Source organism: Mustela lutreola, chromosome X (genome assembly GCF_030435805.1).
Source record: "Mustela lutreola isolate mMusLut2 chromosome X, mMusLut2.pri, whole genome shotgun sequence".
Classification (NCBI taxonomy): Eukaryota; Metazoa; Chordata; class Mammalia; order Carnivora; family Mustelidae; genus Mustela; species Mustela lutreola.
Window position 1 is genome coordinate 63,445,826 of NC_081308.1, and position 27,168 is coordinate 63,472,993.

The 27,168-nt window shown below is 37.4% G+C and overlaps 1 protein-coding gene across 2 annotated transcripts in view; it reads right to left on the bottom strand.

The window, feature by feature from the left end:
• The window catches only part of TEX11 (testis expressed 11), a 318,657-nt gene that overhangs the window by 235,366 nt on the left and 56,123 nt on the right, over positions 1-27,168 (bottom strand). For both annotated transcript variants that reach the window (XM_059156761.1, XM_059156759.1), the window contains exons 8-9: positions 26,741-26,821; positions 18,249-18,334 (exon numbers count right to left, since the gene is read on the bottom strand). In XM_059156761.1, the coding sequence (XP_059012744.1) occupies positions 18,249-18,334; positions 26,741-26,821 (167 nt within the window). The remainder of the gene's footprint in view (positions 1-18,248; positions 18,335-26,740; positions 26,822-27,168) is intronic.

The window sequence follows — 27,168 nt, forward strand, 5'->3', positions numbered from 1 at the left end:
ACAGAGACTGTCTTGCAACAACATGGATAGAACTAGAGGATATTATGCTAAACAAAATAAGTCAATCAAAAAGGACAATTATATGATCTCACTCATATGTGGAATTTAAGAAACAAAACGGGATCATAAGGGAAGGGAAGGGAAAATAAAAAGAGGAAATCAGAGAGGGAGACAAACCGTAAGACTCTTTTTTTTTTTTTTAAAGATTTTTTTTTAATTTTATTTATTTGACAGAGAGACATCACAAATAAGCAGAGTGGCAGACAGAGAGAGAGAGAGGAGGAAGCAGGCTCCCTGCTGAGCAGAGAGTCCGATGCGGGACTCGATCCCAGGACCCTGAGATCATGACCTGAGCCGAAGGCAGCGGCTTAACCCACTGAGCCACCCAGGCGCCCCGTAAGACTCTTAATCATAAGAAACATACTAAGGGTTGCTGGAGGGAGGAGTATGGGGATGGGGTAACTGGGTGATGGACATTAAGGAGGGCATGTGATGTAATGAGCACTGGGTATTATATAAGACTGATGGATCACTGAACTCTACCTCTGAAACTAATAATATGCTGTATGTTAACTAATTGAATTTAAATATGGGTGCCTGGGTAGCTCAGTCAGTTAAGTCATCTGCCTTCATCTCAGGTCATGATCCCAGGGACCCGAGATGGACCCCCACGGTGGACTCCTTGCTCAGTGGGGAGCCTGCTTCTTCCTCTCCCTCTGCCACTACCCTTGCTAGTGTTCTCTGGCTCTATCTCTCTGTCAAATAAATAAATAAAATCTCTTTATACATATATACCCCAACTGTATGTTTTCCATAAGAAATCCACTTTAAATATGAAGATACACAGAGATTAAAAGTAAATAGATGAAGAAAAATATACCATGCTAATGCTATCCAAAGAAAGCAGGAGTAGGTATATTAATTTCAGACAGCGGCATTCAGAGTAAGGAAAAATATTAGGGATAAAGAAGAACATAACATAATGATAAAAGGGTCAAATCTCTAGGAAGACATAACAATTCCCAGGAGGCAAAAACTGATAGAACAGCAAGGAAAAATAGATGACTCTACTATCATTGTTGGATATTTCAAAACTCCCTCCCTCTCAGAAACAGAGAAGGCAAAAAAAGTCAGTAAGAACATAGCTGAACTCAACAACTGGATATAAAAGACATCTATAGACTACTATAATCCAACAACAGCAGAATACACATTCTTATCAAACTCATATGGAATATTCACCAAGCTAAACCACATTCTAGGCCACAAAACACACTTTAACAAATTCAGAAGTATAGAAATCACAGAATGTCTGCTCTCAGACCTCAGAATTAAATAGAAGTAAATAATGGAAAAATAAATGAAAAATCCCAAACTATGTGGAGATCAAACAATACTCCTCTATAAATAACACATAGATCAAAGGAGAAATCTCAAAATAAGTTCAAAAATATCTTGAACTAAATGAAAATGAACACACAACTTATCAAAATGTTTGAGATGCAGCAAAAGTAGTGCTTAGACAAAAATTTGTGTCATTGAAATATATCAGAAAAGAAAAAAATCTAAAATCAATAATCTAAGTTTCTACCTTAAGTACCTAGAAAGAGACAAGCAAATTAAGTCCAAGAAAGCAGAATGAAAAATATAAGAAAAATTAGAGCAGAAATCATAAAATTAAAACAAGAAATCAAAAGAGATGAACAGAGAAAAATCAAGGGACGCCTGGGAGGCTCAGTTTGTGAAGCTGTGGACTCTTTATTTCAGTTCAGGTCATGATCTCAGGATCCTGGGACTGGCCTGAGTTGGGCTCTGTGCTCAGGAGGGAGTCTGCTTCTCTCCCTCTCCCTGTGCCCTTTCCTCCACTCCCATGATCATGAATGCATGCTCTCTCAAAGAAGTAAATCTTAAAAAAAAAAAAATAGAGAAAATCAATGAAACCAACCACTAGTATTTGAAATAATCAATAAAATTGATTAAGCCTCTAGCCAGGCGAAGATAAAAAGAGAGGACACAAACTATTAATTTCAGAAATAAAAGAAGGGACATCACAACAGATACCATGAAAATTTAAAGGGTAATAAAGAAATACTATAAATAACTCTGCCCACAAATTTGATAACGTAGATTAAATGGACCAATTACTTGAAAAATACAAACAGCCAAAACTCACACACACAAAAAACTAGTCTAGGGCACCTGGGTGGCTCAGTCTTTAAGCATCTGCCTTCAGCTCAGGTCATGATCCCGGGGTCCTGGGATTGAACCCCACATCAGGCTCCCTGCTCAGCAGGAAGCCTGCTTCTCCCTCTTCCACTCCCACTCTCCCTGCTTGTGTTCCCTCTCTCACTGTGTCTCTGTCAAATAAATAAAATCTTCCAAAAAATACTGAACACATGCAAAACTATAAAACTTCTAGAAGACAACACAGGATAAAACCTAGATGATCGGGGCACCTGGGTGGCTAAGTGGGTTAAAGCCTCTGCCTTCAGCTCAGGTCATGATCTCAGGGTCCTGGGATCGAGCCCCGCATCAGGCTCTCTGCTCAGTGGGGAGCCTGCTTCCTCCCTCTCTCTCTGCCTGCCTCTCCGCCCACTTGTGATCTCTGTCAAATAAATAAATAAAATCTTTAAAAAAAAAAAAAAAACCTAGCTGATCTTGGGTATTGTGATGCCTTTTTATTCATTTATTTTATTTTTTATTTATTTAAGTAGGCTCCATGCCTAATGTGGGCTTGAACTCACCACCCTAAAATCAAGTCATATGCTCTACCAAGTGATCCACCCAGGTGCCCCTGTGATGCCTTTTTAGATACAACACCATGAAACAATCCATGAAATAAATAATTGATAAGTTAGATTTCATTAAAAGTTAAAACTTCTAGGATACCTGGCTGGCTCAGTTGGTAGACCATGCAACTCTTGACCTCAGAGTTGTAAGTTCGAGCCCCATGTTGGGTACAGAAATAACTTAAAAATAGAATCTTTAATAAATAAAAATAAAATTAAGAACTTCTACTTTGTGAAAGACAATATTAAGAGACTTAGAAGACAAATCACAGATTCAGAGAAAACATCTGCAAAAGACACATCTGATAAAGGACTGATATCCAAAATATACAAACAAAATCTCTTAAAACTCAACAGTAAAAAAACAAACAACCCAATTAAAACATGGCCCAAAGTTTTTAACAAATACCTCACCAAAGGAAGATGTACAGATGGCAAATAAGCCTATGAAAAAATGTTCACATATGTCATGAGAAAAATGCAAATTTTTTGTTGTTGTTAAAGATTTTATTTGTTTATTTGACAGACAGAGATCACAAGTAGGCAGAGAGGCAGGCGGAGAGAGAGGGGAGGAGGAAGCAGGCTACCTGCAAAGCAGAGAGCTCGATGCGGGACTCGATCCCAGGACCCTGAGATCATGACCTGAGCCGAAGATAGAAGCTTTAACCCACTGAGCCACCCAGGAACCCGAGAAATGCAAATTAAAACAAAAATTAAATACCAATACATACCCATCAGAATGGCCCAAGTCTAATACACTAAGTCTAAAACAGTGGTGAGAATATGGAGTAATAGAGCTCTCATACATTGCTGGTGGGAATACAAAATTGTACAGCTACCCTGCAAGACAGTTTGGTTGTTCCTTATAAAACTAAATATACTCTTACCATGTGATCCAGCAATCACGCTCCTTGGTATTTATCAAAAGGAATTCAAAACTTACATCCACACAAAAATCTGCACATGGATGTTTATAGCAGCTTTATTCATAATTGACAAAACTTGGAAGCAACCAAGATGCCCTTCAGTAGGGAAACGGACAAATAAACTATGGTACATCCAGAATATTTTTCAGCACTAAAAGTAAATGAGCTATTGGGTGCCTGGGTGGCTCAGTCAGTTGAGTGTCTACCTTTGGTTCAGGTCATGATCTCAGGGTCCTGGGATCAAGTCCCACAACAGGCTCCCTGCTCAACAGGAGCCTGCTTCTCCCTCTGCTCCTCCCCCACTCCCACCGGCTCATGGTCTCTCTCTCCTGCAAAAATAAACAAAATCATTTTAAAATAAATAAATGAATGAGCTACAGAGAAAAGAAAACACAAGGAGGACGCTTAAATCATTATTACTAAAGGAAAAAAGCCAATCTGAAAGGTTACATACTGTGTGATTCCAACTATATGACATTCCAGAAAAGGCAAAACTACGGAGACTGAAAGATCAGTGGTTGATAGAGTTTGGGAAAAGAGAGATGAGGAAGCAGAACAGAGTATTTTTAGGCCAGTGAAACTATTCTATCTGACATCAAAGTGCTATAATGGTAGATATATGTCATTATACATTTGTCTAAATGTGTAGAATATACAACAGCAAGAGTGAATACCGAGGTAAACTACAGAGTTGGGGGATTACGATGTGTCAATTTAAGTTCATCCTTAGTAAAAAATGTACCAATCTAGTGAGTAATGTTAATTAGTGGGGAAGCTATGAATGTGCAGAATCAGGGGGTATGTGGAAAATTTCTGTACCTTCCTCTCAATTGTGCTGTAAACTAAAAACTGCTCTAAAAAACATGTCTATTTTAAAAAACCAAACGCACTCATATTTGGGCAGTCTGAGAGACTGTGCGTATGCCCAAGGCTGCCCTCTCAGACACTAATCAGAGAGAGAACCTATTAGCTACAGGCCCCTGGCTGAATGCAGGGTTAATATAATAAATTCACCAAACTGTGAAAACAGCCTCTAAGACAAATACCCATCCAATAGGAAAGCTAAGTGACCTTAAACACAACCCTTGACCAACAAGTGGCTTATGTGGATGCAAGGTGAAGCCTAGAAAGCCATAAAAAGACAAAAAACAAGGGGAAAAACCCTGAGCAGAAACATTGGAGGTCACACACTGTGAGAAAAATAAACTTCACAGAATTAGTCCAGTCAAATAACCAAATAAATAAATGACCAAACTAAAAGAATAGTTAAGTTCCATAAAGGTGGGAAACTGGTATCTAGACCTGCTGCAAGATATTATCCAAAATGTCTAGTTGTCAACAAAATATTATAACACATGCAATAAGAAAGTAAAGTGTGACTTACAAAGAATAAAATGAAGGCAACAGAACCTGTCTGAGAGGTCCCAGTTGTTGCAGTTGGTAGAAAAATACTTCAAAATCAGCTATCAAATATGTTTAAATAACTAAAGGAAACGATATTTAAAGAATTAAAGGAAGGTCTGATAACAATGATGCAAATAGAGCATAAGAGTTAAATCACAGAAATTACAAAAAAGAACCAAGTGAAAATTCTGAAGTTGAAAAGTACAATCACTGAGGTGACAAATTCACTAGAGAGGCTCAATAGTAGATCTGAACAGGCAAAATAAGTATATATAAACTTGGAGATAGACTGATAGTGATTATACAAATCTGAGAAACGGGGGGAAAAAGAGTGGAAAAAAGAACAGAGCTTCAAAGACGTGTCAAACATCATTCAGCACAACAACATATGCATGAGAGTACCAAAAGGAGAGAAGCAAGAGAAAGAAATAGAAAATATATTCAAAGAAATAATGGTTGAAAACTTCCCAAATTAGAGGGAAAACAATAATCTACACTTCCAAGAAGCTTAATGGGCTCCAAGTAGGATCACACATACATGCACACACAAATCCATACCCAGACACATATGCTCCAATTACTGCAAGTCAAAGATAAACAGAAAATCTTGAAAGCAGTTAAAGAAAAAAGATTCATCATTTCAAAGGAAACAAGATTAACAGCTAACTCTTCATCACATGATAATGGGTGCCAGAAAGCAGGGATGACGTATTTAAAGTGCTTAAAGAGAAAAAAACTGTCAACTAAGAAACCTGTATCTAGAGAAACTTATTTTTCAAAAGAAGATTAACTAAATACATTCCCAGATAAACAAAAACTGAGAAGATTTCTTGCTGATCTGCCTTACAAGAAATACAAAAGAACATTCTTCAGGCTGAAAGCAAATGACACTAGACATTAATGTGAATTCACATGGAAAAAGTGTTAGTAATTATTTAGATAATTATAAAAGAAGATATGATTATATATTTCTTCCCATTTCCTTCCTTATTTAAAAATCAACTATATAAATATCTATAAAATTTAATTGTTGGGACATTGTATATGTAATATATTTTTACTATGATAACACAAAGAAGGAGCTGGAAATAAAATTATAGAGTAAGGAAATAACATCAAATGGTAACTTAAATCTATAGAATAAATGAACTATGCTCTCCTTTTTTCTCTAGCCTTCTTTAAAATATATAAGATTATATAAAGTAGTAATTATAACCATGTATTATTGAGTTTTTAAACATACATAGACATAACATATAATTATAATAGCAAAAAAAGAGAAAAGGGAATAGTTATATAGAAGTAAAACTTCTCTCAGTAGAAAGTTAATATAAATCTGAAGTAACTTCTAATAAATGAAGATGTATTTTTTTATTTGACAAACAGAGATCACAAGTAGGCAGAAGCAGGCAGAGATAGAAGAGGAAGCAGGCTCCCCGCTGAGCAGAGTCCCGAAGATGTATATTGTTAAGACCTAGAACAACCATAAGGAAAATAACACGAAGAATATGTAATTTTAAAAACTGTTAAACAGGGGCGCCTGGGTGGCTCAGTGGGTTAAGCCTCTGCCTTCGGCTCAAATCATGATCCCAAGGTCCTGGGATGGAGCCCCACATCAGGCTCTCTGCTCAGCAGGAGGCCTGATTCTCCTTCTCTCCCTCCCCCTGCTTGTATTCCCTCTCTCAGCGTCCCTCTCTCTGTCAAATAAATAAAATCTTTTTAAAAATAGTTAAAATGATAGTAAACTTTATGTTCTGTATATTTTACCACAATAAAATAAATTATTGGTAAAAAAAAAAATGAAGTTCTCCTACATGTTGCAACATGGATGATCCTTGAAAATACTCTCCCGAATGAAATAAGCCAGACACCAAAGGACAAATATTATATGATTTCACTTACATGAAATATCTAATCTAATACCTGTTCATACAGGTATTAAAGAGACTAGAAATTATCAGGGACTGGGGAAGGGGGAAGGAGAAATAGGGAGTTAGCATTCAAAAGTTACAGAATTGGGGGCACCTGGGTGGCTCAGTGGGTTAAAGCCTCTGCCTTCAGCTCAGGTCATGATCGGATCAGGCCCCGTGTTGGGCTCTCTTCTCGCCAGGGAGCCTGTTTCCTCCTCCCTCTCTCTGCCTGCCTCTCTGCCTACTTGTGATCTCTGTCTGTCAAATAAATAAAGTTTTAAAAAAAGAAGTTACAGAATTTTGGGAGGAAGGAAGGATGAGGAGGCTGGGTGATGGACATTGGGGAGTGTATGTGTTATGGTGAGAAACACAATTAAAAAATAATTAATTTTATGAAAAAGTTACAGAGGGGAGCCTGGGTATCTCAGTCAGTTAAGCTCCTGCCTTCAGCTCAGGTCATGATCTCAGGGTCCTGGGATCAAGCCCCGCATTGGGCTCTCTGCTCAGCAGGGAGCCTGCTTCCCCCTCTGTCTCTGCCTGCCTCTCTGCCTACTTGTGATCTCTCTGTGTCAAATAAAATAAATAAAATCTTTAAAAAAAAAAAAAGTAAAAAGAAAAAGTTACAGAATTTCTATTTGAGATGATGAAAAACGTTTTTGAAATTGATCGTAATGATGGTTGAACACTGGGAATGTAATTAATCTCCCTGAATCAAACATGTAAAATAATTTAAAAAGCAAATTTTATGTTGTATATATTCATCACAACAAAAAAGTACATTTATTAATTTTCAAAAGATACTCACTTAGATAAAAGAAAGAAGTAAAGGAGGAAAAGAGAAAATAGGTAGTCATGAGACATGACATGACAAAAAGCAAAATGTCAGGGGTGCCTGGGTGGCTCAGTGGGTTAAACCACTGCCTCCGGCTCAGGTCATGATCTCAGAGTCCCGGGATCGAGCCCCGCATCGGGCTCTCTGCTCGGCAGGGAGCCTGCTTCCTCCTCTCTCTGTGCCTGCCTCTCTGCCTGCTTGTCATCTCTCTCTGTCAAATAAATAAATAAAATCTTTAAAAAAAAAAAAAAGCAAAATGTCAGATATAAATCCAACAGTATCAACATTAAAAGGCTGAATGGATTTAACAATAAAATCAAACATCAGAGATTTTCAGACTGGATTATTTAAAAAGATCCAGCTAGATGCTGTTCACATGAAACACTATTTTTTTTTTAAGATTTACTTATTTGAAAGAGAGAGCTCACATGCGGGGGTGGAGGGCAGAGCAGGAGGGAGAGAGAAATTATGCAGACTGTGCACAGAGCATGAAGCCCAAGGCAGGGCGCAATCTCACAACCCTGAAATCATGACATGAGCTGACACCAAGAGTTGGATGCTTAACCAACTGCACCACCCAGGCTCCCTGACAAAAAACACACTTAAATTCAAACATACCAAAGAGGCTGAAAGTAAAGGATGGAAAAAGACATACCATGTAAACAGCAACCATAAGAACACTAGAGTAGCTACACTAATATCAGACAAAACAGACTTTTTTTTAAAAGATTCTTTTAAATATTTTTTAAAAATTTATTTGGCACAGACAGAGAGGGAGAGAGTAAGCACAAGCAGGGGTTGTGGGAGGCAGGGGAGAAGCAGGCTTTCCGCTGAGCAAGGAGCCCAATGCAGGGCTCGATCCCAGAATCCTGGAATCATGACCTGAGCCGAAGGCAGATGCTTAACTGACTGAGCCACCCAGGTGCCCCCAAAATAGACTTAAAGATGAAAAACGTTACTAAAGAGGGATATTTTAAAATGATGAAATAGCTAACCCATTACTAAGATATAACAAAAACATATATAAAGCTAACAACAGAGCCCCCAAAATACATCAACAAAAGTGAACAAAACTGAATGAAAAGATACATAATAATGACAGCTGAGAATTTTAATACCCCACTTTCAATAACAGGCAGGATAAAGAGGCAGAGCATCAAAGAGGATACAGAAGACTTAAATAGCACTATATACCTACTAACCTAACAGACATCTATATCATATTCCACCCAATGATAGTAGACTACACCCTCTTCTCAAGTACACATAGATCATTTTTCAGCACAGAACATATTAAAAAACCTCAGTACATTTAACAGAAGTGAAGTCATAGAAAGTATGTTCTCCACCAACATGAAATTAAGTTAGAAATCAAGAAGTTATGGGTAAATTAAACAACACACTCCCAAATAACCCATGGGTCAAAGAATAAATCACAAGAGAAATTAGAAAATACCTTGAGCTGAGTGAACATGAAAATACAACATACCAAAATTTATGGGATAGAAAACAATGGTTAAGGAAAATTTTATACCTATAACAATATTAAAAGAGAAGTAAGATCTCAACCTTCCATGTTAGAAAAATGGAAAAGAAAGAGCAAACTAAGTCTAAAGCAAGCATGAATGGGAAAAGTCACAAAGATTACAGGGGGAATTAAATGAAATAACTGAAAAACAATAGAGAAAAACCAATAAAACCAAAAGTTGATGCTTTGAAAAGACCCAACAGACTGACAAACCTTTAGCTAGACTGGCCAAGAAAAGAAGAAAGAAGACTCATATTAGTCAAAATCAGGAATCAAGGAGGGAACATCATTACTGACCTTTGGAGAAAGACTATTCCTAAAAGACTAAAGATACAGGATCCCAACTAGGTGCCACTGTATAAATCTTTCTAAATGTTAATTTCCCTAACTATACAAGATGAAATTGATCTATGCAAGTCACTTTCAAACTGTAAGCAAGCAAATCATTTTTTTCAAACAAAATCTTCCACAGACATACTACTTAAAATTAATGCCTAACTTCTCCAAATCAAGATGGGTATGTTAGAGAATTGTGGCTACATCTCCTCCTTCTCTTAATGGGGATTCTGCAAAGCTATTCTAGCAGAACCAGAGAGCACCAGAGAACACAGTTCCTAAATTACTCTACTTGATCTTAAAGAATCTTAAAGCTCTAAGTGTTAGCTTTAGTAAATTATCTTCTTGTTAAAACTGCAGTCACACAATTCATTCTACTTCCACAAGATGGTGCTAATACATTCCATTCACCATTAAAATAGGTCTTGCTTAACAGGGATGGAACTAGAGGGTATTATGCTGAGCGAAGTCAATCAGAGAAAGACAAATATCATATGATCTCCCTAATATGAGGAATTTGAGAGGCAGAGTGGGGGGCTTGGGGGGTAAGTAAGGAAAAAAATGAAACGAGATGGGATTAGGAGGGAGACAAACCATAAGAGACTCTTAGTCTCATAAAACAAACTGAGGGTTGCTTGGTGGGGGGGAGGGTGGTTGGGTTATGGACACTGCGGAGGGTATGTGATATGGTGAGAGCTGTTAAGTGTGTAAGCCTGACGATTCACAGACCTGTTCCCCTAGGGCAAATAATACATTATATGTTAATAAAATAATTTTTTAAAAAGGTCTTGCATATTATTTTTATAGTTAATTTATCAGTCTATGATTATATAATACCCTTAATTTTCAAAGTCATATTATGTTCCCTATGGCATCTTTATTATAAGCCTGTGACACAGATAATAGTGTACCCACTTTTCAGACAGACATTGCAGCATGTTAATAGGTAATTGACCCAAGGTCACACAATTGATTAGTTAACAAGTTTTCTATTGCTAGCTCTGTGATCATTCCTTAGATCACATTGCCTATCTATAAATAATATTGTCAGATTCTCAAAGTCTTACTTAGGCTGAGAACAAGGGGAAAATAAAAGGTGAGCATTAAGTACTATTCAAACTGATAAAAAATTTCCCCTGGGCTCATATAGTGAATCATTACTATTTGTGCATAATACACATTTACATTTCCTTTGTTATTTCCTTATTAGAAGACCTCTGGTGGGGGCACATAGCTGGCTCAATCAGTAGAGCATGAAACTCCTGATCTCACGGTTATAGGTTCCAGCCCCACCTGCGTGTAAGGATTACTTAAAAAAGTAAAATCTTCTTGGGGCACCTGGGTGGCTCAGTGGGTTAAGCCGCTGCCTTCAGCTCGGGTCATGATCGCAGGGTCCTGGGATCGAGCCCCACATCGGGCTCTCTGCTCAGCAGGGAGCCTGCTTCCTCCTCTCTCTCTGCCTGCTTCTGATCTCTCTTCTGTCAAATAAATAAATAAAATCTTTAAAAAAAAAAAAAGTAGAATCTTCTTTAAAAAAAAAAAAAAAAAGACCTCTGGTGCTATATACTCCTATATAACCATAGTAAAGGCTAAGCATTGATAACTAAAAATACCTCATAAATACTGTCCCTATCGTAAACATAATAGCTATTTTTAAACCCCACATGGTTGGGTTTAATCTGGTTCATAATCTGGTTCACTAACTCTAAGTGCTATGAATTTAGAAAACAGGAGTATAATTTTTGCTGAATTCTCCTTTTTTTTTAAGATTTTATTTATTTATTTGACAGAGAGAGAGAGATCACAAGTAGGCGGAGAGGCAGACAGAGGGAGGGATGCAGGCCCCCTGCTGAGCAGAGAGCCTGATTCAGGACTTGATCCCAGGACTCTGGGATCATGACCTGAGCCGAAGGCAGGGGCTTAACCCACTGAGCCACCCAGGTGCCCCTGAATTCTCCTTTTTTGATTCAATGAAAGATACAAGAAGTTTTATAGAAACAGGAAAGAGACACATTTCACTTGAGGATACTACGTGCAGGGTAAAAACTATTCCTAACTCAAATTAGCTAGCAACGGCAACGGGTTTTAGATTAACTTCAGAGAAATTAAAAGTAGTATTAGAAATGGAGCTCAAAAATTACTCCTGCTGTAACATACAGTCTACCCAATTATTTATTCACATCCAAAAAATCTAGCAACACTAGGTTTAGGTTGTAAAGTTTTTTTAAAGAAAATATAAACTGTAATTATGGTCTCAGAAAGATGCTGAAGAAATTATGCTTTCTTTGGATTCCGAAGGGGAAAAGGCAGTACAGAGCTCTCACACAAGGAGTTGAGAAATATTCTCAATTTAACCTACAAAGGACTCTTCAGGAATCTATAAGCAGTCTCTGACCTGTAGGTCAAAGAAGTAGGTCATTTATATTTCATTTATTAAGATCAGTTAGATTATTTTATACAGAACACCTTCAGGGTTTTATTCAATTCTCCATGATTTTGTCCAATTCAAATGTCTTCTGTCGTTTTCCCAATTTATCTCACTGTCTCTAACAAGAGATCACCAGTTAGGAATTGTCCTATATATATAGTCTTTGTCTTGTTTTCATTCCATTAATTTTCCTTATTTATGGTCCATTTTAGATAAACTCAATTCCTTAAATCCTCCAAATGCATTTCAATGATTTTCATGTCTTCCTTGTCATTTAACATATTAAAAGACCTTTTAAAAACGGTTTGTGGGGACGCCTGGGTGGCTCAGTTGGTTAAGCAGCTGCCTTTGGCTCAGGTCATGATCCCAGCGTCCTGGGATCGAGTCCCATATCAGGCTCCTTGCTCCGCAGGGAGCCTGCTTCTCCGTCTGACTGCCTTCCACTCTGTCTGCCTGTGCTCGCTCTCACTCACTCTCTCTGACAAATAAATAAAATCTTTAAAAAAAAAAAATAAATAAAAAATAAAAAAATAAAAACGGTTTGTGAAAAAAATAAAAAAGAAAATAAAGTAAAATGTTAATAAATGAGCATTTATGAATGTGGGATTACAAATGACTTTCACTTACCACATTATATCTTTCTGTAACATTAAAATTTTTATAATTAATACATACATCTTCTTTTATCAGCAGAGAAATTTTAAAACATTTTTTACTATATCCACTTTTGCTATATTCCTTTCATTTTAACTGTTCTCCCCTAAAATTTAATTTGCCACAATTACAAAATAGGTCTTCTTACACCAAAGGGAAGAAAAAGTTAGCCTCTCAAGTGTATACCAGTCAGTAGCTCCAAGTAACACAACTGCATGAATTAGAACTACTAGAAATGAAAGAAAAATCATCCATGATTAAGAATATGACTAAGAGGGGCACCTGGGTGGCTCAGTGGATTAAGCCGCTGCCTTCGTATCAGGTCATGATCTCAGTGTCCTGGGATCAAGCCCCACAACAGGCTCCTTGCTCAGTGGGGAGCCTGCTTCTCACTCTCTCTCTCTCTGCCTGACTCTCTGCCTACCTGTGATCTCTCTCTCTGTCAAATAAATAAATAAAATCTTAAAAAAAAAAAAAGAATATGACTAAGATTTTGCATTTAAGGCATTTTCCTCCCAGGGAGAAAAAAATCTGCAAAATCTCTGCAGTAAATCAATGTAACCCCAAAGCCTTTTGAGTTAGAATTATTTGTATTTGTTTGGCTTACTGTGCTTCTTTTAGAATACTAATTAGTCAGAGTGCGATTTCTGTATACCTTTTATAAAAAGCCAAATTCAGCATAATATATGTCCAAATTATTAGGACCTTAAAAGACAAAGAGTAAATTTAAATGCTACTAGAGTAACTGAAATCCCCTAGACTGTGGAAGAAAAAAAGTTCTATATCAATAATCTCTTCCCATCTATTTATGCTTGTCTTCTGCTAAGAGCAGACAGAGGAGCTTGACATAGCAAGAATTTAAAAAGGGGAGGAGCAGCAAAGATCAAAATTGTGGGGATTTTTAAAGTTTATTTTCTATTAATCTCTACACCCAACATAGGGGTTGAACCCATAACCCCGAGATCAAGAGCCACACGCTCTTCCAAATGAGCCAGCCAGGTGCCCCCTAAAATGCATTTTATTAAACAAAAAACTTCTTAAATTTATTTCCAAAACAAGCATTCTGATATCAAAGGGCTGAAATTTTGTATTTAACAGAGTCCTAACTAAATTTGTCATTGAATACACTGAGGCAGGTATCTTGATGCCTACAGTAAAGTAAGCTAAAGGAGTCCCAATTTCATTCATTATTACAGCAGCCTTCTCTTAATCCATGGCATCTCTAACAAGGGGATGTGATCAAGAGTGTGGTAGAAAAAAGCAAGGAGAACAGCAGCTGTTCATGAACTTTTCTAGCAAAAGAAAAGGCAAGGGGAGACAAAACTAAAAGAGGCCCTGAACTGAGAGATATATGCTAACAAGAACTGAGGGACAGAAAAGAGCTTCATAAACAATACCCACCACCACCCTTTTATATTCTAGGCTTATTTCAACAAAATTCTAATATACTATAGCAATTTTTATCTGTTATCATTTGTGTAAAACTGGAGTTTTTAGTGATCCAAAGGAGCACGTTTTAGTGATCCGAAGGGGCACCCGAATGTTTATAGCAGCAATGTCCACAATAGCCAAACTATGGAAAGAACCTAGATGTCCATCAACAGATGAATGGATAAAGAAGATTTGGTGTGTGTGTGTGTGTATATGTACATACACACACACAAACACAAACACACACAATGGAATACTATGCAGCCATCAAAAGAAATAAAATCTTGCCATTTACGACGACGTGGATGGAACTAGAGGGTATCATGCTTAGTGAAATAAGTCAATCAGAGAAAGACAACTATCATATGATCTCCCTGATATGAGGAAGTGGAGATGCAACGTGTGCGGGGTTAGGGGGTAGGAGAAGAATAAATGAAACAAGATGGGATCGGGAGGGAGACAAACCATAAGTGACTCTTAATCTCACAAAACAAACTGAGGGTTGCTGAGGAGAGGGGGGCCGGAAGAGGGGTGTGCAGTTATGGACACTGGAGAGGGTATGTGCTATGGTGAGTGCTGTGAAGTGTGTAAACCTGGCGATTCACAAACCTGTACCCCTAGGGATAAAAATACATTATATGTTTATAAAAAATAAAAAACTGGAGTTTTCTTCCCTAACTGAATGGGTACTTTCCAAAATGCATATAACCTCTGCCTTAAGATAGTCAGTTTACAAAAAAGACTTCAGCCTGTAGAAAGTACTCTCTCCATTGTCTCCTTCTGGTATAAAAGTTACAGAGAAGGGTGTTTAATTAGCAGCTATTTATTCCTACTGTATCACCAACTGCTCCCAATAGTCTTTATAACACATGGATAATTAAAGCACAAAAAAAAAAAAATTATTCCAAAGATAAGCAGTATAGGACAGAAAATGTGGGCATTTGTCTTTATAATATAGTTACCTATTAAGTCAACAAACAATCCACATTTGATTTCACTGTGATGAATTTTAGAGTAAACTAGTGGACTTGCCACATTAGTGTTCACTTAGAGTAAAGAGCAAACATATCACCTAGAGATAGCAGCAACAGCTACCATTTACTGAGCAGTTTCTGTTTTCTACGTAAGTTATTGAACACTCTACAACATATGCATCACATATTTAAGTTGTACAATAATTCTAAAAAGTAGGTATCACAATATTACCAATATGACACTGATATCACAGATGACTCAAATTTTGACTGATTGATCTAATACTAGAAAAACTATCCATCTATCCATTGTGCTAAAATTCCTACTGTTAATAACACTGATAATTACTTTTGCCTCTTTTAAAACAATAAAATGTAATTTTTAAAAAAAAAGATTTTATGCACTTATTTGACAGGGACAGCACAGCAAGGGAGGGAACATAAGCAAGGAGAGTGGAAGAGGGAGAAGCAGGCTCCCTGCCGATGCAGGGCTCAATCCCAGGACCCCGGGATCATGACCAGAACCGAAGACAGATGCCCAACTGACTGAGCCACCCAGGTGCCCCTATAATACAGATTTTGACGAAAGTCTATGGGTCAAATGACATTCCTAAAAATATAGTCACACTAACTATATAGGAAAAGTCTAATATACCTAACTGATGATATGGATGTCAATCACCCTGTCACCATCAAATTTTCCTACTGGAAGGTTTTCTAAAAGTGATAATGCCAGATAAGAGGTCAACAACCCATGTCATATGTGAAAAGGACCTATACATATGCCACTTTAAGTCTCAGCCTATCCTTACGACCATTTCCTAGAGAACATTCCCTCCCCCCTCATTCTTGGTATAAACTTCAAGCTCACCTCCACAGTTTTAAGCTTCCAGAAGCCATCCATGGCACCAGTATGTTTTGGGTTTTTCGTATTTGTTTTGTCTTCCTCATCCCTGTCTTCTTGGCATACTAGTTGATAGGTTGATGCCATAAGCGTTATTTTGTTGTTGTTGTTTTAAAGATTTTATTTATGGGGAGCCTGGGTGGCTCAGCGGGTTAAAGCCTCTGCCTTCGGCTCGGGTCATGATCCCAGGGTCCTGGGATCGAGCCCCACATTGGGCTCTCTGCTCGGTGGGGGGCCTACTTCCTCCTCTCTCTCTCTCTCTCTGCCTGCCTGTCTGCCTACTTGTGATCTCTGCCTGTCAAAAAAGGTTTTATTTGACAAAAAAATAAATGTTTTATTTGACAAAAAAAAAGGTTTTTATTTTATTTGATTTATTTATTTGACAGACAGAGATCACAAGTAGGCAGACAGGCAGGCAGAGAGAGAGGAGGAAGCAGGGTCACTGCAAAGCAGAGAGTCCAACGCGGGGCTCGATCCCAGGACCCTGAGATCATGACCTGAGCCGAAGGGAGAGGCTTAACCCACTGAGCCACCCAGGTGCCCCGATGCCATAATTTTGTACCTGCCAATACTGCCAAATCCTGTAACAAAACTCACTTATCATTCACATTATAAAAAGGTTTATTTAAATGAAACCTGTTATAAAACCTGAGCTAAACTACTCAGCTCCTCTGAATATATTTGAAATAATTCAATTTATTAAAATGTGATTTCATAAAAAAAAAAATGTGATTTCATAATAACTTCAGGTATATTCCACTTCTGTGAAACATTCTAAATTAAGTATAACTCATAACTGTATAAGCCTGTTCTGTTAGGCATAGTTCTTATATATAGAGTTTGATCAATCTTTAGGCTCTACAAAGTCTTTTACAGGGATGCCTGGGTGGCTCAGTCTGTTAAGTGTCTCCCTTCAGCTCAGGTTATGATCCCAAGGTCCTGGGATTGAGTCCCACATTAGGCCCCTTTGTTCAGCAGGGAGCCTAGTTCTCCCTCTGCCACTCCCTCTGTTTGTGTTCTCTCTCTGACAAATAAATATATAAAATCTTTTTTAAAAGTCTTTTACATAAAAGTCATTTGCATAAATATTTTATTAGAGATATATATACCTGTGGTTACTATAATCTCAAAGACCATATTTGCCTTTATTTCATTAATGGCAAATGTAATTTTCACAACAGTTAAACTAACCTTGACAGTATCTTCAAATAACCAGAACTAACCCTATACACATAATGGAAAAACATTCAGTGAATTGATTTGACATATTTTACTCCATAATCCCCTGATGTTCAAAGTACCTTATGTCACATCTCCAGAAAAATACATTTTTCAAATAAATTCATTTAACTAGCAATTATTGAATGGTCTATGTGTCAGAATTTACTGTGCCTAAGTGCTCAGTGAAAGACAGGGTTCTTGCATCTAGTTGCTCCATTTTTACATTATTCCCTTGATATTTCCAGATTCAGTACAATAGTACAAATATTAGTATAACACTGTTCATACAGTAAGTACTAAATATATACTTACTGATATTAAAATAGCAGAATTCATTTCATAGTAACAATTTTAGCTGATCCTAATCCTACTCTTCACCCACCCACCTATATATATATACTCTGGGGCTGGCAGACAGCAATACATAACAAAGCAAAAGAAAAATTCATATTCGTGATGGAGATATGAAGGAGGAATGAAAGAAGAACATCTCATGTTACATTAAGGATAGAATACATTTTCTTATCAACTGGCAACATGTAAATAACACACGTTAAAGGAATAAATAAATTTAGCATATTGGCTTTTGAAGTCAGAGACTTTTCTTTGTTTTTTGTTTTTTAAAGATTTTATTTATTTATTTGACAGACAGATATTACAAGTAGTCAGAGAGGCAGGCAGGGAGAGAGAGGAGGAAGCAGGTTCCCCGCTGAACAGAGAGCCCGAAGTGGGGCTCGATTCCAGGACCCCAGGATCATGACCTGAGCTGAAGGCAGAGGCTTCAACCCACTGAGCCACCCAGGCGCCCAGTGAAGTCAGAGACTGTTTAAACTGACAAAGTACCACACAGTATTTACTGAACCGTATGATGATATCCCTAAATACACATACATTAATTTTGTTTATATTACCTAAGCCAGAAAGAACTTTCTTCATATTTACTCTGCTTGTGGGTTTCTACTCCAAAGTTGTAACAGAGAATGTGAAGATATTCAGTCTGCAATATTAAAAAAAAAAAAAAAGAAAAGTCAGATTCATGATTTTTTAATGTTAAAAAATCTATAACAGTTCGAGTCTTTAAGACATACTTTATTTTATACATCAAAATAACCCACTATTCTTTATTTAAACCTCCCAAATTACCTAAAGAGGAGCTATAAAATATTCAGTTTGGGTAAGAGTTATATTTGGAAAAGTAATACATTACTATTAGAACTTGAAAGGTACTTTGTAACAGGAAATGGGAAGCCTAACCATTGCCCAGCAAAAGGACAACCTCCTTTGTAGGTTTCCAGATCCAATAAGAGGCATTAGATCAGCAAGTACAGTCAAAGAAAAAAGCATAAAAGAGGATGTTTTGGGGGCGCCTGGGTGGCTCAGTGGATTAAGCCTCTGCCTTCGGCTCAGGTCATGGTCTCAGGGTCCTGGGATCCAGCCCCGCGTTGGGCTCCCTGCTCGGTGCGGAGCCTGCTTCCCTCCTCTCTCTCTGTCTGCCTCTCTGCCTACTTGTGATCTCTCTCTCTGTGTGTCAGATAAATAAATAAAATCTTTTAAAAAAAAGATTAACTATGGTCTAGCACCATAACATTCATTATTTAAAAAAAAAAAAAGAGCATGTTTTTTCAAAATCAAGACAACTTTAAAAAATTCCAAAGATCTGAAATGTGTCCAACATTTCATAGTCCAGTCACAGGACTTATTTAGAAATTGTTTAATAAACACTCCTTAACAAGAAAAATTTTCTTTACATAAATTACCACTAAAATAAAAGTAGGAACGAATATGTGAATGGTGCCATAAGAAAATACTTTTTTATGGATTATCAGCATCTCAGTCCCTGCATCATTGCTCTATCTTATATAATTTTCATCTGTCCAAGTCCTGGGAAATGGTTTAAGAGAAAAAATTTTAATTTCTAATAACTTATCCAAATATCCTCCAGAATTTGATTACACCCATATAATGGAATCCTTTACAAGCTTTACCTGAGTAAGACTACAGAAGCAGATCTTCAATTAAGAATCCAAGATCTGAGGCAAGTTATTCATAAGTAATGTATAAAGACCTGTCTTCCTTCAAAAAAGTTTCCTTTTGAATTATAGTATATTCAGAAGAAATTCAATATGTATGCCTGAGCACTTCAGACCTGTATATTTTAATCTAAAATAAAGAATAGCCTTGGTAATGTGGGTCTGGCAAGAATCCAGAAGTATTTGAATGCATTCTTGACATTTTAGCAGAAAAAGCTTAACTCATTACATGCCCCAGATCCCATAGGTTCACACAGGACCACACCAATTATACAGCTATACTGGAATAATGCAGCTCACATCCACTTGCTGCAGAGAGGCCTGTAACTAACGTGCACAGAAGAAAATGGAAATAAAACCTTCGACGAACATCTAACGTATATTAGTCTTTGTTCAGTTTCCCCAGGATTTGTCTTTGCCCTCAAAAAACGTTCAAGTGTACTTACATTAAATGCTACTTCCTAGGAGAAAAAAAGAATGCAAAATAATAACAAACTTACAACAACAAAGCTATAAAATACTAAAATATCTTTTAAGAGAACCACAATGTATTTTCAATGTAATGACAAAAATAAAATCTTTTAACTACCAATACTGCTTTATGCACACAATCATTATACATTCAATAATAAATATTTACTATGCATCTCCTATCTATCAGGCACTATTTCAGTCATTACAGATAAATCAGTGAACAAAACAGAGAAAAATCCCTGCCCTCATGACACATTTCTAATGGGGTATGAAGAACTAAGATTCATAAAAATATCCCTAAAAATATCCTTGCAGGGCATCTGAATTGTACAGTCAGTTATGTGTCTGCCTTCAGCTCAGGCCCAGAGTTGGGCTCCCTGCTCAGTGGGGAGCCTGTTTCTCCCTCTTCCTTTGTCCCTCCCCCCCAACCTTTGCACTCTCTCTTGATCTCTCTCTCCCTCATTCTCTCTCACTTGATCTGAAAGAAGTAAAATCTTAACAAAAACAAAAAATAAAAAATAATATCTTCCCAGCCTTCCATGGAGTGCTAACCTCTCATTTTGCAAGGAATACACATGGCAAAAACCAATACAAAGAAGGTAGGTCTGTAAGTCCTGCTGTTATACTGGTCATCCAGAAAGGGACTTATGGAAGCTCCAAAACCCACGGGATATCTAGAACTTCCATCTACTGCTACAGTCCAGAAAGACAGCTCCAACTGAATATTCACTTTACAATGCCAACATGAGAGTATATGGATGACTTTTAAAACTCAAATATTGCTGCTAATAAGTTTCATCACTAAGTTTCAAGTTCAATCGAAGGCCTTGTAATTTTTTAAAGATTTTATTTATTTATTTGACAGAGAGAGAGAGATCACAAGTAGGCAAAGAGGTGGGCAGGGGGGGGGGGGAGCAGGCTCCCCGCTCAGCAGAGAGGCCAATGTGGGGCTCGATCCCAGGACCCTGCGATCATGACCTGAGCCAAAGGCAGAGACTTAACCCACTGAGCCACCCAGGCACCCCAGAGGCCTTGTATTTTTAATTAGCTAGATAAGGTCATCTTCTCTGCAAATTACTTTGTATATCAGGATTTTAAAACTCAGAAAAAACAAAGCTATTGTTTCTCCAGTCCCAAGTCCTGAACTATTTTTCTTTCTGCTTTTGTTCTCTTCTACACATTTATAGATCATGTATTTTTACATTTTGTCCTATTTTAACAGTGAATGGTAATTGCCTGGCTTTCTTCCTTAATGGCTTTAAGACACTTACCTTCCAGTCCCTCCCTGACTCAGCTTTCTTTAATTCTTGGATAGCTCAATAATAATCAACTACAGGTCATTAGTTATTTCTCTTGGTGCCCTAAGACACAATTTTCCATACGCTTTATTTCTCCGTCTCTGAACAGCATTCCCTTCTGGCTTCATGTTAACACCTTACAGTAATTCCTAATCCAGTTTTGGCATACAGAACGGATGTCTCAGAAAAAAGACTTGGTTTATTTAATTCATTAATTCCCTTTAAGTAAATAATATTATGTTAGCTCTTCTCTAGCCTTTATCCAATCATTTCCTCTCATTATAAGATTTCCTGCCCTAGATTTTCAGATCCCCTATCTAAAACTTAAGCCCATCAAGGGGCGGGCGCCTGGGTGGCTCGGTCAGTTAAGTGGCTGCTTTCAGCTGGGGTCATGATCCCAGAGTTCTGGGATCTAGCCATTCATCAGGGTCCCTGCTCAGCGGAGATCCTGCTTCTCCCTCTCCCTCTGCCAGCTGCTCTGCCTGCTTGTGCGCTCTCTCTGCTAAATATATAAATAAAAATCTTTAAAAAAATAAATAAAATAAAAAATAAAACTTAAGCCCATCAAAAACACACTAAATAATTTCACTGACCTTTAAAATAAAAAATAAAATTAAATTTTTAAAAAGTGTCCTAACAATATAGTCAAACACAAAAATTTAAATGAATCAAAATCCTAAATTTAATAGCTAAAGCTGTAAAACTCTCAAAGGAACACCAAAATCTTCACGACCTTGGATTTGGCACGTTTCTTAAATGACACCAAAAGCACAGGCCAACAAAAGAAAAAATAGATAAACTGGACTTAATCAAAATTAAAGTGCATCAATGGACACTATAAAGAGTGAAAATACAACCCTTAGAATGAGCAAAAATATTTGCAAATCATGTAAGGCTTTAATATCTAGACCATATAAAGAATTCTTAAAACTGGACAACCCAATTTAAAAACATGCAAAGAAAAAAAAATAGGCAAAGGATGATAATAGACACTTCCCTAAAGAAGATATACAAATGCCCAATAAGCACATGAAAAGATGTTCAATATCATTAGTTATTAAGGAAATGCAAATCAAAAGCATAATGAGAAACCACTGCACACCTACTAGGATAGCTATAATAATTTTAAAATCTGGAAAATAAGAGTTGGTGAGGATACGGAGAAATTGGAACCCTCGTACACTGCTGGCAGAAATGTAAAATGGTGCAGATGCTACAGAAAACAGTCTGATCGTTCTTCAAAGAGTTAAACACAGAATTACCATATGACCCACCAACTTCAATCCTAGATATTTATCTAAGAGAATTAAAAACAAGGGTTCAGGGCACCTGGGTGGCTCAGTGGGTTAAAGCCTCTGCCTTCGGCTCAGGTCATGATCTCAGGGTCCTGGGATCGAGTCCCGCATTGGGCTCTCTGCTCAGCAGGGAGCCTGCTTCCTCCTCTCTCTCTCTGCCTGCCTCTCTGCCTACTTGTGATCTGTCTCTGTCAAATAAATAAATAAAATATTTAAAAAAAAATAAAAATAAAATAAAAACAAGGGTTCAAGGGGCACCTGAGTGGCTCAGTCAGTTAAGCATCTGACTTTTGATTTGGGTTCAGGTCATGATCTTAGGGTCATGAGATCGAGCTCCACGTCAGGCTCAGTGCTCAGCAGGAGTCTGCTTCTCTCCCTCTCCCTCTGCCCTCCCCATGCTTGCTTGCTGTCTCTAAAATAAATAAATCTTTTTTTAAAAAAGGTTCAAAAAAGTAATAAAAACAGGAATTCAAACAGATATTTATAGATCAATGTTCATAGAAGCATTATATGCAATAGCCAAAAGGTAGAAATAACCCAAGTCTCCATCAATTGCTGAATGGATAAATAAAATATAGTATGTACATATAATGAAATACGATTCAATCATAGCAAGGAATATAATTCTGATACATGCTACAACGTAGGTGAATCTTAAAAATATTAATGCTCAATGAAGTAAGCCAGACATAAAAGGATCAATATTGGGGGCCTGGGTGGCTCAGTAGGTTAAAGCATCTGCCTTCGGCTCAGGTCATAAACCCAGGGTCCTGGGATGGAGCCCCGCATTGGGCTCTCTGCTCTGCGGGGAGCCTGCTTTCTCCTCTCTCTCTCTGCCTGCCTCTCTGCCTACCTGTGATCTCTGTCAAATAAATAAAATCTTTCTTTTTAAAGATTTTATTTATTTATTTGACAATATTGTCAATATTTTTTTTAAAAGATTGCATTTATTTATTTGACAGACAGAGATCACAAGTAGGCAGAGAGGCAGGCAGAGAGAGAGAGGAAAGCAAGGCTCCCCGCTGAGCAGACAGCCCAACGTGGGGCTCGATCCCAGGAGCCTGGGATCATGACCTGAGCAGAAGGCAGAGGCTTTAACCCACTGAGCCACCCAGGTGCCCCCTAAAATCTTTTTTAAAAAAAGGATAAATATTATATGATTCCACTTATATATAATATCTAGAACAGGAAAGTCCATAGATAGAAAGTAGATTAGAGGATACCAGGAACTGTGGAGAAGAGGTAATAGGAGTTATTGTGTAATGTGTACAGAGTTTCTATTTGGACTGATGAAAAATTTTGGAAACTGATAGTGGTGATGGTTATACCAAACTGCAAATATAGTTAAGGTCAATGAATTATATGCTTAAAAATGGTTAAAATGACAAATTTCATATTATATATATTTTCCCACAATAAAAAAGTTTTTATAGTAGAATGTCAACTAATAAATGTAGAAAGATAGAAAAACATTCAATTGTCAACCATCACAGTACGAATTTAGGCAAGAAATATCAATGGATGGTGAAAGTAGGATGTGAAATTGGACTTCATATAGTTTCAAGGTATCACCCCACAAAATACTTATGAATAACACAAGGAAAAAAATACATGTGTTTATAGCAAAAAAACCTGGAAAATATCATTTTATTCAAGAGATCAAAATGAGGGGCGCCTGGGTGGCTCAGTGGGTTAAGCCGCTGCCTTCAGCTCGGGTCATGATCTCAGGGTCCTAGGATCGAGTCCCACATCGGGCTCTCTGCTCGGCGGGGGGCCTGCTTCCCTTCCTCTCTCTCTGTGATCTCTTCCCTTCCTCTCTCCTACTGTGATCTCTCTCTGTCAAATAAATAAATAAAATCTTAAAAAAAAAAAAAGAGATCAAAATGAGCACCACCAATAACAAACTGAATCAATCCTGTCTGCCACCCAATAGGAAGCCATGAGGAGAATACAGAATTACTTCTGTAATTTCCTGGTCTCGGAGTCGTAATTTGTTCTAAATATGAAGAAACTCTGAACAAACTTGAATTAAGGGTAGGGGAATTAGAAAGATGTTGCTTAAGGGTGGAAACATGCAAATGTAATGTAAGTTTTGGAGATCTAATGCACAATACAGTAATTACAGTAAACAACACAATTATAAATTTCAAAATTGCTAAGAGAGTAGATCTTAACTGTTCTCAACACACACACACACAAAAACAATGATTATGTGACATAATAGAGGTGTTAGGTAACACTACTATAGTAATCATATTGCAATATATAAATGTATAAAACCAACACGCTGTATACTTCAAACTTATACAATATGTCAATCATATCTCAAAAAAATTTTTTAATATATATTTTTTAAGATTTTATTTATTCATTTATTTGACAGAGAGAGATCACAAGTAGACAGAGAGGCAGACAGAGAGAGAGGGAAGCAGGCTCCCCGCTGAGCAGAGAGCTCCATGAGGGACTCGATCCCAGGACCCTGAGATCATGACTGAGGCAAAGGCAGCGGCTTAACCCACTGAGCCACCCAGGTGCCCCCCCAAAATTTTTTTAATTAAAAAAACTAAGATGCACTCTACAAAATGACTGGTCAGTAATCTTCAAAACTGCCAAAGTCATGAAAGTCAAAGAAGAGTGATGAAGTATTCCAGACTGAAAGAGACTAGGTACAATGGAAATTGATTCCATTTTGTATAAAGGACAGTTTTGGGAAACTTGAATGAGGTCTCTGTACAAAGGATAAAGGATTTCTTCATACAATTCTTGTAACATTTTTTTGAGATTTTATTTGTCAGAGAGAGAGAGCAGAAGCACGGAGAGCTGCAGGCAAAACAGGCAGGGCAGGCAGAGGGAGAAGCAAGCTCCCTGCTGAGAAAGGAGCCCGACATGGGACTTGATCCCAGAGCCCCGGGATCATGACCTGAGCCGAAGGCAGACACTTAAACAACTGAGCCACCCAGTCATCCCTCTTTTAATATTTTTTTAAAAATATGAAATTGCCTTAAAATTTTTTAACTTTTTAAAAATTTTATGGAGTTTTTTATTTTTTTAGTAATCTCTACACCAAACATGGGGTTTAAACTCAGAACCTCAAGATCAAGAGTCACACATTACACAGAATGAGCCAGCCAGGTGCCCCTGCTTTAAAAATTTTTAAAGCCTAGGGGCGCCTGACTGGCTCATATGGTTGGGTGTCTACCTGTCATGATCTCAGGGTCCTGGGATCAAGCCCCACTTTGGCCTCCCTGCTCAGTGGGGAGTCTGCTTCTCCCTCTCCCCTCCACTCATACTCTCTCTCTCTCTGTCTCTCAAATAAATAAATAAAATCTTAAAAAAATAAAAAAAAAGTTAAAAAAAATTTTTTAAGCCTAGAAGAGAGGATGACTGGGTGTGCTTTCAGTTAAAGACACAAAGTTAAGTGCCTTTAACTGAAGGCAGTTAAACATCTGCCTTCAGCTCAGGTCATGATCCCAGGGTCTTGGGATCCAGTCCCACATCAAAGATTCCTTGCTCAGCAATGAGTCTGCTTCTCTCTCTCACTCTCCCTCTACCCCTGCCCCCTGCTCTCTCTATCACTCTTGTTCTCCCTCTCAAATAATTTTTTTTAATTTTGTAATAAAATAAATAAAGCCTGGAAGAGTACCTAGTATATAATTAGAAATATATAACTATTTACTAAATTAAGTTCTAACACATAATTTAGGGGAAAAATAAGACCAATCTCACAAGAAGGTATAATACATGAAGACCTAAGGAACATTCACCCTAACATCTAAATATATCTTTGTTATCAATTCCCTCTGTGGAAACAAAGAGTAAAGTAGACATAGGCAGTGAAGCAAGAAAGAAATAAAAGGTAGTTAAGAAAAATAAAAAATTATCAACCCTGGAATTTTGATGAGAACCAGACTGGGAAGTAGGATTTATTTATCCTATCAATTCTCTCACACCCCCAATATAGAAAAACATGATGACAGTGATATGATTAACTGCTATTGACCTTGACAGCAGAGATATAAACTCATTTTTTCCATTCTTTCATCACATAGCTTGAAATATGGAGGAAATGTTAGCAAAACGATTTGACAATAAAAGGGAAAGCAAATAAATTTTAAGAAATAACCCTTTGCTTTTTTAACCCTTTCTAGTACAAGACAAAGAAAATATTTCAAAGATCAGCTAAATGAGTGGACCCAACCTTAAATATAATCTCTGAAGAACTGCATGAAGTAGTCATGATTCTACCTAGAACTTGACATAACATATTTTCAAACTCTTGGAGAATAAGTGCAGATATTTCACTCACCATTTTAGGGAACCTCATCAACATATCCTTACAGCGCAGTGCACATGTAGATGCTCTTTGAAAATCCCCTTGAGCACATGCCTGAAAAAGTGAAAAAAATATTTATCAATAATTGGTTAAAATGAAATAACAAGATATTTGTCTATAAGTCAACTTTCACATATTTTAAACTCACATTAAAAAATCTTAATTTGGGGTGCCTGAGCGGCTCAGTCATTAAGTGTCTGCCCTCAGCTCAGGTCATCCTAGAATTGAGCCCCGCATCTGGCTCCCTGCTCCAAGAAAAATCTGCTTCTCCCTCTCCCACTTCCCCTGCTTGTACTCCCTCTCTCACTGTGTCTCTCTCTGTCAAATAAATAAATACAATCTTCAAAAAAAATCAGAAGTCTTAATTTGTTTTCTAATCTTTTTAGCAATACTGGTTGGTC